This window comes from Zeugodacus cucurbitae, chromosome 4 (genome assembly GCF_028554725.1).
Source record: "Zeugodacus cucurbitae isolate PBARC_wt_2022May chromosome 4, idZeuCucr1.2, whole genome shotgun sequence".
Classification (NCBI taxonomy): domain Eukaryota; kingdom Metazoa; phylum Arthropoda; class Insecta; order Diptera; family Tephritidae; genus Zeugodacus; species Zeugodacus cucurbitae.
This window is the reverse complement of record NC_071669.1, coordinates 74,259,961-74,275,808: the sequence shown is the minus strand read 5'-3', so window position 1 is coordinate 74,275,808 and position 15,848 is coordinate 74,259,961. Positions and strand designations below refer to the sequence as shown.

The 15,848-nt window shown below is 38.1% G+C and overlaps 1 protein-coding gene across 3 annotated transcripts in view; it reads left to right on the top strand.

The window, feature by feature from the left end:
• The first annotated feature begins 5,769 nt into the window (after positions 1–5,769).
• Positions 5,770–15,848, top strand: part of LOC105212934 (uncharacterized) — a 126,650-nt gene continuing 116,571 nt past the window's right edge. The window contains exons 1-2 of one of the 3 annotated variants that reach the window (XM_011185316.3): positions 5,770–6,788; positions 10,647–13,981. In XM_011185316.3, the coding sequence (XP_011183618.2) occupies positions 13,945–13,981 (37 nt within the window). In that variant the 5' untranslated portion in view covers positions 5,770–6,788; positions 10,647–13,944. Of the gene's footprint in view, positions 6,884–10,646; positions 13,982–15,848 lie in introns of all 3 variants that reach the window. The other 2 variants (XM_054228862.1, XM_011185317.3) reach the window with 2 other exon arrangements.

The window sequence follows — 15,848 nt, the reverse complement described above, 5'->3', positions numbered from 1 at the left end:
AATCATAAGCCAAATATACTCTCAATATGTGTAACCTTCCCTGGATGTACGCTGGTTGGCCTTGAACTGTTTCACTTTCCTGTTTTGCGGAGTGTTTTCGCACCGAAATAGCTTATTGTGTGTGACCTTTAAATAAATTAAATATTCAAGGACCTTTAGTTTTAGGTCGGTCTGAATCCAAATTCATGTGCAGTGGCAACAATGGGACTAACATTAACAAAAGCTCTTCTTGAAACTGCCACAAACTGCAGTTTCGTATGTGTCGGGCGGTAAATAAATATTATATGAGCAGAGCACAAAAAGCGTTCGCGCTCCTAGAAACTGCATACATCTGCATTCTTGCATCCACTTATTGATATACACAAGCAATTTGCATATATGTGTTTATGCATGCATTTGCTGTGTTGGCCGCTGAATCATAATTCCGGTGAATTGTTGCTGAAAAAAGTCGAAACAAAATGCTAAACTGCATATTTACACTTTTTGCTTTCTCTTGTGCATAAATTCATTATTGTTTTTCATGGAGGAGTTCACCGTTAAAAACAAACTCAGAATAATTTATAAACAGTTTCAAAACTGTGGCGAGGAAAAAATTCTTTAATTATTATTCGATATCATTTGGAATTTTTCTAATAATCAATCGTGTGTCTGCTCCAACAATTGGTTTCAGTTTAAGTTTAAGTTCAGTTTAGTTCAACATTCATTTTATTACTGTATGTCCTTAGATAACTACTTGTTGGAATGTTCATATGTGTTTTCGCATGTATCTAATTATATGGTATTTAAGTAAGTGTAATCCTTACAAGTGCCACATTGAATAGGGCAGAGTAAATTACGCTTTTCTAAGTTTTCAAATTGCACACTCTCAGAGAAGAAACTTGTAATTTGACAATCAATAAAGCAAAGTGTTAAATATCAAAAGTTCACCAGCCCGCACCCAACGCCGAGGACATAAGTGAACCCAGAAAGTGACGAAAACCGTTTCTACTGATTACATCCACGCATTAATTATGCCACAAATGGTTAATTATTTATTTAGTAGGCTGAATATGACGCTCGTGAGGACATCCCTCGAATATGTAAAAATATCGATTTTGGAATGGAATCATGTGGGTTTTCAATGTGAAATATGTATATTTAAGGCAGTTGAGTGAGGCGAGGGAAATAAAGCTACAATAATATGAGGTTAGGTATTCATTAACGGTTAACTGGTGAACATTCTTTTACGTAAGCACAATACATTTCTATAAATTACCTTCGCCTTGGAAGAGAGAGGAAGTGGACATATTTATTGTGTCGTCATAAACAGTTAGTGGTAGCTGAAATCTGGGCTTTATTAGAGGGGCCTATTTTGCTGTGTTTTGAACATTTGAGATAAAGGAGTTATCTTTAGATTTGCAGCCCCTCCCTTTTCTATTTAGAATAATATAATAATATATTATATAATATCTGAAATCTGTCCATTCTCCATCGGTCAATATTTAAAAAAATTTTATAAAAATTTCTCTTTCAAATGTTCAAATACACATTTCCATGTGGAAATTGAATTTTCGCTGTACTAAAGCGGTCAAATATTAAATATTTTAGGACGTGTATTCGCCGCAACCACGCCATTGGAACGGATGCGTCGCTTTGTGCCCGACTTTGCAATATGTGCCAAGCGTCGTCATAATTTTCACGCATTTCTAATTCGTTTGTCCTTTCATCCATTGCAGTCGTTTTTCAAGGTTCATGTTTTTGGCGACACGTTCCACGATCCGCCCGCGTTCGTTATGTTCGCACGCTTGTGAGCTCCAGCATAAATACTACATTCCTGGCATTCCGAGCGCTTGGACCACAATATGACGACTGGATTTTTAATGAAAGTCACATTTGGCAAAATGGAAATAAATCACTAAACCCGACACAAAAACAACGATGGAATTAAACAAAACACACTCAAATTGCGCACACTTTCACATGACATATACATACATATGTATATGTGTGTGTATGTATGTGCTTATGTTGCCCTTGCCAAAAACAAATTTTATGCTTACGACACACACGTCCTCCACTTGAAAGGATATTTATAAATAACGCTCTTTGGCGGCAGCGCACCCGCCGTCCCTCACACTCCGGATGTGGACGAACGTGTAGATTACTTTTGCTGCCCCAAAAAACTGGCTATTTAACGCAGCACTAACTGGCAGCACATGCCGTTCACCAGAAAAAAATGGCTTCCTTATACCCAGCACACATTTCGTGGCTACATAATTTCCGCAAGAGATCCTGAGTAGAGCATAATTGTGTGATAGAGTAAAAATCTGAATTAATAAAATTACACAAATTATTCGTCGATTATCTTAGCTTATATGCTGTTGCTTTTCCGATATGAATGCCATTTAATTCGATACATCTGGGCCCTCCGTGTTATAAGGCTTAGTTGCGAATAAAGAAAGTGTCCTGGGGACTTAGTAGCAGCTTTGCGTTGGGTTCAGAAAATGAAAAGCGAAAGCGACAAAAAAGCGAAATATTTGGAATTGGATTAGGAACTGTTGTGTGGATAAACGAGTATTAAATACGAGCGAAACATATACTCCATGTCACTATCCAGGATTATTGATATTAAATGTGAAAAGTCAGATAAAATGATGGTATTAAGTGTTAATAATAGTTTAGCGAAACAGTTATGCTTTCGAATTCATGTCAACTGTTTCATGTAATTGAATATGTAAGTGATTTTACATGTTCACTTTAATATAAAATTTGAAAACTGTCGAAGGCAACATATATCCAATTAGGAAGTAAATTTAGGGGGTCTCCACGGAAAACAATTCCAAGCTTAACAGTATAAGAATATCTATGAGTCTTATAAATATAACTTCGCTATAGTAAGTATTGCCTCACAAATTAAGTCATTAATAAAAATACTAGTCAAGTCACTAATATTAATACTAATTTGACTCTCATACATTTGATGTTATCTGTATTCCCTACTGAGGGCTCGATACGTTTTCAGCCCACTTTGAGCGATTGATTCATCGTCAAATATCATATTTGTTTAACATTCTTCCTTTCTTAGCTTAAGGCTTTATTTTTACACTCGTACTGCTAGCTAAATTGTTGTGTAAGTTGAGTAAGTTCCAACTTTATTGACCAAAAATTCCATACAAAAGTCATTATATGTAACGGTATGTAATTGCCGTAGCCTAACAATAATCAATAGAACCACCAAATTATAATGGTAAAGGGTAATTTATGAAATCTCTATGGATTACCTCAATTACCAAGCTCAAGGAAACCTGTAACTATCCAAATATAATATAAATAAAATATGTGTGTAAATAAGAGGTTTTCATCAGGATATACATACATATATGGGTATAAAAATATGTGCTTGTATAAAAAACGTTTCAAAGGCTAACAACTGAAGAACAACTTTTGAAGAATCTCTACAAGAAACAACACATGGGGGTTAATTTTTGTTGTAACTCTATGGCTATCTAAATTTAGAATCGACATTACTGCATTGACAGATCACCAGAAGAACGTAAGAGGGTAGACATTCTCTGTCTTGAATACTATTATAAGGAAACGAAAAATGAAGCAGCTAACGCGTATATGAGCAGTCAGTATTTGAACAAATACTGGTATTTATTAACATATTGAAGAAATCTGCTTACGCAAATTGGACACGATTGATGTTTTTTGGTTGTTCGTGGCGCTGGCCGCCATTGCCGTATTTTCGATGAAAGACAATACTTTACAGTAATTAGTGTCGAAAACTTTAATGGCAGACGTGACATACAAGAACTAGTGGGGCAAAGATCTGTTCGTATATCCATATCTGCCATCTTTACTTGTGTATATGTATGCGGTCGTATGAAAATATAATTTAAAGAAACTCGATACCGTTATGCCATGTTAGCCTAGAGTTGCTTTTAACGCAAAACTTTATTATTGTTTGATGCAGCCGCGGGCGTTTCATTTCCCATAATTTGTATCCTTATTTCCTTATGCCAACTTTTTCCTCTAATAATTTTTGGAGGCAAACGCGCTCCATTATTGCGCTTGGCTTTGGCTTTGGCTGTGCCATTCGATATTGAAATTTCATGTCATCTTTGTTATCTGTTTTCGGCCGCAAGCAACAAGTTTTATTTTGTTTCCTTTCATGCTGTAAAGGAGCTCTTTATTGCGGCATCTAATTTTCATGGTTACCTCGCGGCTTGACTTCAAGGACACTTTAAGTATACTTGAAACTGCTGGCTTTTATTGTGTACCAACAATATTTTACAATTCCCAAATTGATTTAGAACGTCGTATATACGAATGTACTTGCTGTCGACAAACCTACTTGCAGAACACTTTATCATCCTTAGATATTACATATTGTTAACTAACTGAGCAATAGTAGACGAATTTCTGGGATAATATCAGATTCCTTATTGTGCAGTGAGAGGCCAAAGTTGGGGTTGTCGACAAACCTACTTACAGACCACTTTATTGCGTATGACTAAATAACTGAGCAATAGTAGACGATTTTTTGGGATAATATCAGACATTTCATTATAGTGTAGTGAGAAGCCAAAGTTTGAACATAATTCTTCCGAATCACACGGCAGATTATTATTCAAGGATATACGAAATTGGAGGATTCCATTCACTTGGAAGTTTCATTCACTTCCGTTTTACCCCGCCGCAACTCATCTCATTTTTGATTTGGCGGTAAGAAATTTTTTGCTCATTCTATTCAGTTGCAATATCTCGCACAATCTTTCATCGGAGACACATATACGAGTATGTACACATGTACTCTTATATGGTAATTATGAAAACACATAAATGCAATAAAACAAAGGCGACAATGCATAAGGAAAGAATAGCACAAGCAAAACAAATTCGGAACCGTAAAAACTGGCACCTCGAATGTAGGACAATTTCACTATTTTTTGAAATCGCCGCACAATTCTCTTCGTTTTCATTTCGCCTTATCCACCGAAGAGAGAAATATGCTTTTGAGAACTGAGCAGGCGCTCTCTTTGTACTCTTTATTAGGTTTAGAACAACACGTGAAACAAAGAGTTTTAGAATGTTTTTAAATTGAATGATAGTGGATACTTATTACCGATCAAAATTATTGTTAAATTTTTAAAATTTGTATTATTTCTATGTAGAGAGTTAAACCAAGAGAAGAATGAGTTCTCAATTTTTTTTCTAAATAAAATCTAATAATTATGTTCTGGGATTTAAAATATTTTTGGTTATATTAGATTAATCTTTGACATATAACAAACTATAAACAGATTATTGGACTCACGATTCTCTGAACAATTTTCTCTGAGCTGACCTTTTTTATTATTATTTAATTGTCGATACTCGCCAGTTAACTGAAATCAGGAAATGCTAACTTCTTCATTCAATCGACTAGCTGTAAATTTGGAAATTTTATGTTTAAGTTATTATTTAATCATTTTAATATCGGAAGAATTTGGATAATTTACTTCATCAAGACAACAATCTTGGCATCTATAACTCCATAGCACTAACATTGGATAGAGTTAGAGAAGTTCAAATCGGTTGCAATTATTCTTCGGCTGTATTTCGACACAGCGCGTTGACTGCCATCGAGCGTCTCTAGCAGTCAACAGAGCGAGCACATGCTAGGGGCTCTCGGCAGCGCGTTTTTTGTGCTCTCGGCCAGCAAGCCGTTTCGTCTCTTCGTCGTGTTGTGTGGAGTTACTGGCGTGCTGCTCAGCGCTAAATTCGTCGGTGCTTGATGTCAAAGCGCCAAGTACAAGGCTCACTGCCAACTGTGGCGGACGCACATACACCAACAGGCTGGTGGCGAATCGGAAAACTAGCGCGTCGCAATCAGTATCAGTGCAACATCGACTGAGAACGCAAGCAAGCAGTGAATCGGCTAACGCTCGACAGATTAATGACATCTGATGTGCGCAACGCACAGACTAAGGCGCGTATCGTATTGCATTAAATGGAATCGAACTATTTGGAACCGAACTGAGCGAGTGTGTTGCCCTCGCCACGGCGCCCGTTAAGTGTTGTGAGTGGTGAACGCCGTGAACCACGCGCCGCGTGTCAAAAACCAATTGCATTGCGGAAACGCAGCGACCGTCGCGCCGTGTGATAGTGACAGCGGCAGTGACAGTGGCAGTGAATGTGACAGTGTGACAGTGTGACTGACAAAGCAGGTGAATGCCTGGTGCAAAGTGGCGTAGGTTCGTAGGAAGACGCGCTCATTGAACCTTCCTTTGCCGCGAATTCCGTACCTGCCATTTCCTCGCAACCGCCAATTTGCATTTGTTGTTAACCAAGGCACGTACACGCCGACGATAAAATCTCTAGAACGAAAATAACTAGACGAAAGAGAAGTGGGAAGTGCAAAGCGTGAAAAGCATGAAAACCAATGTAAATACATGCCTATAGTTATATGTATTAATGTTTGTGCGGTCGTGTGGTGTTGATGGCCAAAAGCTTGTGCAGGTGATAAGCAACAACTAAAGAAAATTCGAAAATAAAGAAGCAGAGGAATCTGAAGAATAGGCTCGTGCTTAAAAAGTGAAAAGTGCTATTAAATACGCAAATACGTGAAATTTCAATGAACGCCTGAGAGAATTTGTGTTATGCGCTGGCTGTCAATAGAAGCGCCACCAGCTCCAACAACAAAGCTTCTGCAGAGCATCTTCTGCTGAACGGTATTTGTTTGGCATCTTGACAGCGAGCGCTGTGGTCACAACGTCATGCATATCTGCAGGCCTAGATAATCGAAGACGCCGTAAAAAGTGAAGGTGATTTTTACTGTGAGCCAATGAGTGTTGTAAAATATTAATAAGAAAGCCCATAAAAAGTTCGCATCCCAGATGCCGTAACATCAATTATTATTGTAAGTTAATTTTTTGTGTGGTGAATGATTAATTGGAATTGATAGCCAAGTAGATGGTTCTTCATTGAAATACATTCGCTTAGGGAGATAAGAAGATGAGCTACTTTTGTCTTTAGAATTATGGATTTATTCTTATTGATATACTCATATTAGAATTACTAAGAATCTGAAAAAATATGAAAAACTTTTAAATGTCAAAAGGGAATAATTTTTTTTTTATTTATTTTTTATTTTATAAATTATTTGTACAATACTTAATATTCTACAAATAAATATCTAGCAGCACTGGCAGCAGAGGCCTTCGGCTGTAGGGAATAAATTAATTAATAAACTACCTTCGAAGAGCATTTTTTCCACTTTAGCAAATCGATGTCGACTTCGAATAAATGATTTATGCGGATCATCAAAGATGATTATTATTTCTTCGATTAGGGTGGTTAAAGTATCTCTCTGCGTTGTCTAGGTCTCATGATGTTCAATCGACTATCATCGACTTAAACTAGAAGCTGTACCAAAGCTAACATTCGTCATGGGTATAAGGGATGGGTTTGTTGTTTATAAGCACCTTGAGAAACTGACCTGTAACGGTCTACACCTTGAGCCCTTCCGTTAAATTTCGCCCTCTTATAATATTTTCAAGGGATTGGATGTACTTTGTTTCAAACGAGATTTACTTAAATAATAAAATCGCTGAATCATACGACTTATAAATATCTATATATCCACCTCACTCCACCTATAGCGATGATGAACTTGCCACAACAAATCCGAAAAGTGAAAAATATTAATTTAATTTAATTTAATTTAAGAATGTTTCGAAGCAAAAAGCCAAAATAATAATGAAATTCCATTTATTTTGGGAAACCATTTAAATTGCTACAAATTGAGAATAGTTTTTTGACATAAATATTTATCAGCAAATACTACTTAAGCAAAGCGAAAACAAAAAAGCCAGAAGAAAAACAAAAAAACAACGGTATAATGTGTGTTTAATGCGGCTGCTCTGCTCATCTCGCTGTGGCGTCACTTTGATCTAAATCCACTTAGTGAGTGGGTGCGACAAGGGTGCTTAACTTGGGCCGAATTTGTAGGGGAATGTTTCTTTTTCGGTTTTTGTTTTTGCTGCAAACATATCAACGCTGACAGGCATACAAAAGGCCTGTCGTCTATGTACTTGGTGTTCTCCTAGTGTGAAAATCGATGTTAACACAAAAAAAAATCATTTTCTCGCATTGCATTCGCATCGAGCTTTTCATACTTAACTCAACGCCGTCAGCCGTTTTTGTTGTTATGCTTTTAAAAGATTGTTTGGTAATTGGATGCTTTTTGAGAGGCTGCGAAAGAAATCTATCAAGCGTTTATGTTTATTTCTTTTACGATTGCAATCTGGAGTGGCCAACACATACCATAAACCACAGCGCTAGAAGTAAGTTGAATGCCTTTATGTTCTATAATAGTTAAAAACTAATGGATTGGAAGGCTGTTAAAATCAGCTAATAAAAATTGAAAGTAGGGAAAATTAAGTTTTGGAAAATTTGAAAAATGTACAATGTAAAATTATCAAGAAATAAAAGAAGCCACTACACTAGTGCTCAAAAGTAGTAAGTACAAAATGGCTTTATATTTGAACTAACCAAAGGCTGAAGCTACAAAAAGTGTTTCAATGAATAACGTCAACCAATTAATGTTTCGATATATGAATCAAAAGTCACATTAGCCCGAGTTCTATAGCAAATAAGCGAAGGTAGAAATAATCTCCTCTTATCGCATTTTAAAAGAAAGTATAAGAGAATGGAGATATTGAAAGCTGGTTAACCTCATTTAGATGTTTATAGGATTACTGCTTGTTGCTTTATACTTATATAATCTCAATTATTACTTTGCTTTCTATCATTAACTACTATTTAGGCAAATCAGTGAGAAAAGCTTTTGCATTAAATCCACTTCATCTCTCAGCAAGCACTTGAAACGTATAATTCCAAGTACAACATTAATCATTAAAACGAACTCCCTGCATTTACGTGAACCCCGCAGACCAATCGTCCGTGCTCTTGAACCACTTTAGCTTTATACCCTATTCATATATCAGTATACATAAACATATATAAATATACTCGTATACGAGTATCACTCAAATATATTGAACGCAAGTTGCAACACACACGCACGAATGCATGTCAATCGCGCCGTTATATGTCAATTGGAAGGATCAAAAATAGAAAAACTCATCGCCGCTTATTGAACCGGCCTCAACTTTTCTGCCTGGTGCTCGCTGTCAATGAAAAGTTCATCATTGACATTTTGAATTCACTGAGCCGAGCAAAGATAAAACAAGCATAGAGAAAATGCCCGAGTATGCAAATGAAAGCAACAATTGCGAAGTGCTTTCGTAGATTTATTTGCACAGACGCGGCGCTCGGCATGTGCTCGTATGCATAAATTGGTTATATTGGCTGCAATAACGGTATATTAACCTTGCAACATCATATCTGCTCTCGTAAATTTAGCGACAATGCACTTTCGAGTGGCGAGTATGTAAAATGAATATTCTTTGTCAATTGACTGACAGGCACTTGCGAATGCACTGCGAGAATTGAAGGCCACTTGCAAATAGCTTACACAAGGCTCCTAGACGAGCGCGTCTTAAACGAAACCAGATAGATATAGGATATATAATATACACATGACAATGACGAGTAATTCCAATAATGCACGAGATAACAGCAAGCATGAGCACTTACTCCAAATTGGAAAATGAAGGAATTGAAATTGTATAGCAGTTTTCTTTTCTATTTTAAGCAGCTCCGCTCAGTTTAATTAAAACAAAATATAATTGATTGACAGCTTTTTAACGAGAATTGCCAACAGCGAGAGAGAATACATTAAGCGGAAGTGTAAATGTATATACAAGTTCCTTCCAATAATGAGTTGTTGAAAGGTTTCTGACCATTTCTAACACGCAGGAATAAACGGGGAGACGTAGGAAATCGCTGTTTTGTGGTAAGGGGTCCGGCTTCTGTCTTCAAGATTCAATAGTGGATGTGCAACTGTGTGTATTGCCAAGCAAAGAAACAGCTAAGCGATGTGTAATGTGTAAGGGCGTTGAGGAGAAAGTATGACAGACGAAAGTGATGGAGCGTAGAAAATTGAAAATGTAAAGCGTAAATTGAATGGGCGACGCAAGTGGTCGATGCTGCACAGCAGATATGAACACACAAACTAACACAGAGGCAGGAAGAAGTTTTTGCCATGGAGTTTTATTGGGCGCGAAGGTAAACCCACTTGCTTGCGAATGAAAGAACACTTTGTTTGCGATATTTCCGATACTCTTGAAATGCAAAGAACTTAACGAAGTTGAAACTAAGCGCCTTAAAGACATTAAATAGTTAATAGAATTGAATAAATGCGATGGCAACTGTGCGGCTGGTAACAGGTTACCACCTCAATAAGCACATTCGAGGAGTTTTGTAGGTGGAGTGAGTAGTCAAAAGTGGGGCTGGATACCTACTTCTTTTAATGTCAAGTCAGAAGACTATAAAGCCTAAATTGATAACAAAACTAGAGACTTTCTTGAACAATAAAGAATACCAATATTAATAGGGTACATTCACTATTTTGGTAGATCCTTTTTTTCGCAATCGGAATGATAAGTTCTCCTCTCTATTTCTATATATGTAGGTTATATACATATTTGAATACCAACATTAAACCACAACTTCCAAGTTTACTGGACTAATTTCGGCATATTTTTCTCTAATTGCAGTGTTTTGTGGTCCAACCCTCAAACGATTGCTCAACAGCTGTCGGGGAACCTGCAGATAAATACATTATTCACCTTTTCGTGGAAGTGGACTAAGTGAAGCGATAATATTGACCACAAAGGCCATTCAGGCAACAGAAAAAGGGAAAAAGGCAAAACTACAATAGCCATAACGCGACAATTCAATCAAATAAGTGCGGAGAATCGGAAAGTGCAAAAAGCGCAATAAAGGGAAATGTGAAAAACGATAAGTGGCCAGGTGGGAGAGGGGATAGATGAGAATCGGTTACACAAATGGCTGTAAGTTTATAAATGACAAGTCATTTCTCAGCTTATTGTGCTGTGACAGCTACACTGGCAGCTGGTGCTAACCAACCACCAGAAAAATAAACATTACTGTACAAATACACAGCGAAGGGATATTGAGCGGTAATTGAATAAAGCGAAAGTGAAACCATAAAAATAATGATTTAATTGAAAATTGACATTTCTACTGCAACCACGGAACTAGCAAAGCTATTTATTAGAAACGTGCATTAGATTACACACATAAGCGCAGTCAGCAGAGCAAAGAGTGCGCGAACCGACATGACGTATGAGTAATATAGTCCAACTACATGCCACCTCTGGTGCTCACAACGCAAAGCCACAGCTTACCGTTACCCAATAATGTAAATGCGTTTTTATTAAATTTAATTCGCTTGTCGAACCGAAAACTGCGCGGCTTAAAGGCTTTCGCAACATCAACAATAACTGCAATAACTGGAATTGCCACGCAACAACGGTTAATCAGCGGCGCTGCAGTGCAGTGCCCCGGCAGTTAATTTACGCATAGCTGATGCGGCGACCGAATTCGGGCATGCAAAAAGCCAAACTGCGCCAAAACCGGAGCAAAACAAGAGCAGCTAACAAAGCAACAACAACGAATTTGTGGGCGCGCCGTGTGAACTGCGGGTATTTGCGCGTTGGTGGCGCCGCAAAGCACCAATCAACAACAATAACAACAACAAAGTGTTGCTGAGTCGAACCTTCCGCATTCGTCCGTACGGCCGGCCGAGTGCCACCGAAAAGGAGCAGCCGCAGGCATTCATGCGGTCGACTGGAGCTGCGCTGCCAAGCGGCATTAGCGCCCATTATTATTGAAATAAAAGGCTATCAACGCTTCGGTGTTAAGTAATTAAGCACCATAATTCCCTCGTTGTGAATTGCCAATGCGCACGTTATGTGGCAACGCGGTGCTGTTTGCGCGAGCAAACATTGAAAAATTAAATTCCAAACAAATATTGCAAATATTTGCGAGCGCAAAAAGGTTCGAATTGCGGCCGCGCTCACCACACGCTTCAAGTAAAAAATAGCGTTTTTTATGAAATTCGCTAAAAATAACTGTGAATTTTTTCATTGCATGTGTGAAAGTGTGTTTTACATATCCATTGAGTCCGACACACACACGCACACACACGATTTCATAATAGGGAAAAATAATACAGCGCCATTTTTAACACAAGCGCTTAATTAAAATTCTGCAACAGCGCGGAAACTGGAGCAATACAAACACTAGCGAACACACTCCAAAGCGAGAGCGAAATAGAAGGCGGAAAAGCGCCGACGTTGTAACCGGAAAAGCGGCGAGTGTGCAGCAAATTGGGCAACTATGATCAATAACCGCGGCAATTGAAAAGCCGCCCGATTGTGCTCCGAACTATGTGTGTTCGAGTTTGAATGAATGGCATACAAATAAAGCGAACAGATACACAAATAGAAGGTTGAATATGCAAAATCTGCTTGATTGACGCGCGCTCTCCGCGAGGAATCCCGCCAAAAGCGCAGCGGAAATCCATTTAAATGTGAATCGGTTGCGAGGACACCAATCAAAAATAGTTGAGAGTTCTGAAATCAAAACACTAAAACAAAAATTCATACTCGCAAAATAAAATTCGCCGAGAAAATCCCTAATTAGTGTTTAAAAATAGAGTCTAGTCTAGAGTTACAGAGTTAGAGAAATAGTCTAGAGTTACATATATAAAATTGGGTTCGAATAACAAACAGTAAAAATATTTATTGTTTTCGGATTAAAATAAGATAAATCAAATCAGTGTTTAAACCTAAAGAAATCCAAAGCACAAACTTAGCAAAACGCGCTGAGCAATTTGCAGAGCAATTGTTATATTTAAAGCTGAATTCGGGAAATGCTAAAACAATTCAGATACACAACTTGAAATAATATAAAAACATAAAACCGAAAATATCTTAAACTTTCGTCATTGAAAACCAAAGGCATCAAGAGCAGCGGTTCACGCAGTGACCAACAACAAAGGAGAAGTGAGCAGCCATATTTTTCAGTGAAACTACAGACGCACGAAAGCGCAGATTAGAAAAAAACATGGGTTGTTGTTGGTCGTTGTTTTAGACTAGCACACTTTCGGTGCTGCGCTGAATTAGTGAGCATTTCCGGGTCGCGTGTGAAAATTGGCGGTGAAGTGAGCGCGTCAGCAAACAGTTCCACATAGCGACCATTACAAGCTCCCTCCACGCCTCGCTCTCAGGCGGACAACGCGTGTAAATACGCATACGCAAAAGCGTCAGACGAATGCATGACCGGATCCAGGAAGCTGTCGCGGCGGTAACTAAATAAAGCTGGTAAAAACACGGAAACAACGGAACGAGACAAAAAGTGTCAAAAGCGAAACGAAATGAAATTTAACTGCAGAATAAAAGCAATAAAAGTGAAGTGCGGACAACGGTAATTTACGACGAAAAGGCCCGCTCGCCGAGCGGAAATCGGCTAATTCTTGTAACCACTAACAGTAAAACCATTCGAGCGCCTAAAAAGCGGGTTGAAAAGCATAAATTTCGGCACTTGACGCGTTCACTTTGCATACATATGTAAATCGAGGCAAATAAACAGTTCTGCACTGGCCTTCAAGTGTTTGTCTGTTAGTGTTTTATGCGCGGTGCTCGTCATCCCGGATTGCTTTTTACAATTCGCTCATCCAGGGTGGCACTTGTCGCTCTCGAATTTTAATGCGTGAATTAGATTAGATTATACATTTGGCCACTTGTGCCCAGAGAGCAGCCTCTTTAAACGTGTGTGGGTGCATTTATTTGAGTGAAGTGCTAGTGCGTTTAAAAAAAATAAAATATTTCATAACAGTGGAAGCAACTACAAATTGTTCGAGGAAATCGAGACTGCAGTGTTTCAACTGAAGATAACGGAAACGTGTTTTTGGGCTCATCTTAACGAATCCTCCTGTGTCGCTTTTACTGCGTGCTGAGCCATTTAGCTCACAGACGGCCCTTCAAAATGATCGCCTTCTTGACGTTGTTCTTCTACTTGACAAGTAAGTGGAGTTTTGATCATTACCCCTTATTATTGATTTTTAAGATTTCGTAATTCAACTAGAGAGAAGAAGAATTGTGATAAAATTCTCTGATCCGAAATAAACCATCAAAGCCGTTACATTATACGGCCAAATTGACTTTTTACTAACCATTTTTTCGGGAGATTGCGTCGTAAGAAAAAAATAATTTCTCTATTTTTCAAAGAAACCTCCAAAATCGAAATTCTTGGATAGGAATTACCAAATCGAGCTTACTGAAAAGATATATTAGTTATAGAATGTCAGTAACCAATAGTGAAAATATGGACTTTTTTGATTTTGAAATTTGAAGCTATCTTCGATATAAAGAAATTACGGAGAAATTACTTTTTTACCTAACCGGCTGTTGTACAGTGTTATGTAAAATCATAAAATTAATCTGCAGTAAGACCAAGCCAAGTATATACACAAAGCTTCTGCATTCTACAGTCATCTCCCAAAGGCACTCACTTAAGGTTGAAGGAAATGTGCGCAGACACTTGTCATGGTATAGGACATTTCACTATTCAATTCATTGCATAAACCAAGAAAATTAGTGTTATGTAGGTCGTTAAAGGCAGTCAAGATAAGAATTTGGAATTCTCCAAACAAAGTCTCCAAGTGGATCTGGTAATTATTTGATTATACCATTTCATTAGGCCTAAATTTATTATTCAAAGATGGCAAGCAGTTTCATTTATGAATCTCATCCCAAAATTATCCGAATTAATGCCAAATGATGGAAGTTTCACCTGAAAGCTATTTACCCCAGACAGATAGGCACCTAATAAATCGACGATGATCTCACACAACAGAGTCATTGATACACACACCAACACACACAAAAGCCTTGTGACATTCAAGAGCCAGTGAGAAAGGCATTTTCAACATTTTCAAAGGAAATGTTGTATTACAAAGTTGTTTCTGTATAAATATACAACTCTGCATTGTGCAAAATGTCATTTTATGAGCGTGCAATGTGCTCGTACTACACAGGTACTTATAAGCACTATCTGGGGACAAAGCGCGGGCAACGAGGCGATGCATCGACAAGCATAAAGCAAATTAAATGAGGAAGTTTCTGCTGCGCCCGTCTGCAACGCAGAAAGATGGAATGTGTATGTAATTATGGCTGACTGAATATGTGATACGCCAGCGAACACGGGTATGAGCAGTGCTCCAATAGCTGGGCATTGTAGTCGGCGCACACATGTCGCATGGATGTCACGGCAGTAACAGGTAAATGTGAAAATTATGCTCGCAATAGACAAACAGAATGGCAAAGACAGAAGCGAGCAGCTGGCAGCCGAACAATAGCCGAGTCACTTAGTTACTTGTGTGAGAGTGAATGAGCAAAAGAAAAGAAGGGAGGAAGGAGAAGGGCTAGCAGGTGAATCTATTGAAATTATGGAGCATTTCAAAGAATCCAACGATATAGTACAACATCGGAGACAAGGCACTGGAGCAAAGGCAGCAGCAACAATGACAACAGCAAGAACAAGAACGAGAAAAACAGAGTAATATAATGAGTGGCAAAGAAAGGATATGTGCAAATGTGTTGGTATGCAATTTATAATGCATACCGTTTGCTAATGCTGCCGATGGGAAACTGATGATATGACAAAATTCCAACATACACACGCTGTTGTGCACATATTTCCGGTGTGAGTGTATGCTCATTTACATCGAATTGTACTCCAACCCCGCCATGAGCCATTTGGTTTACCACAAGAACTCCCTGACTCAAATCGAACTAGTCAGAAGCAAATGAGGTTTTAATGAATTATGGGACAATTTATTAGTGGATTATTTCAGGTAACTTCAACAGTTATTAACCAGGTTTCTGTTT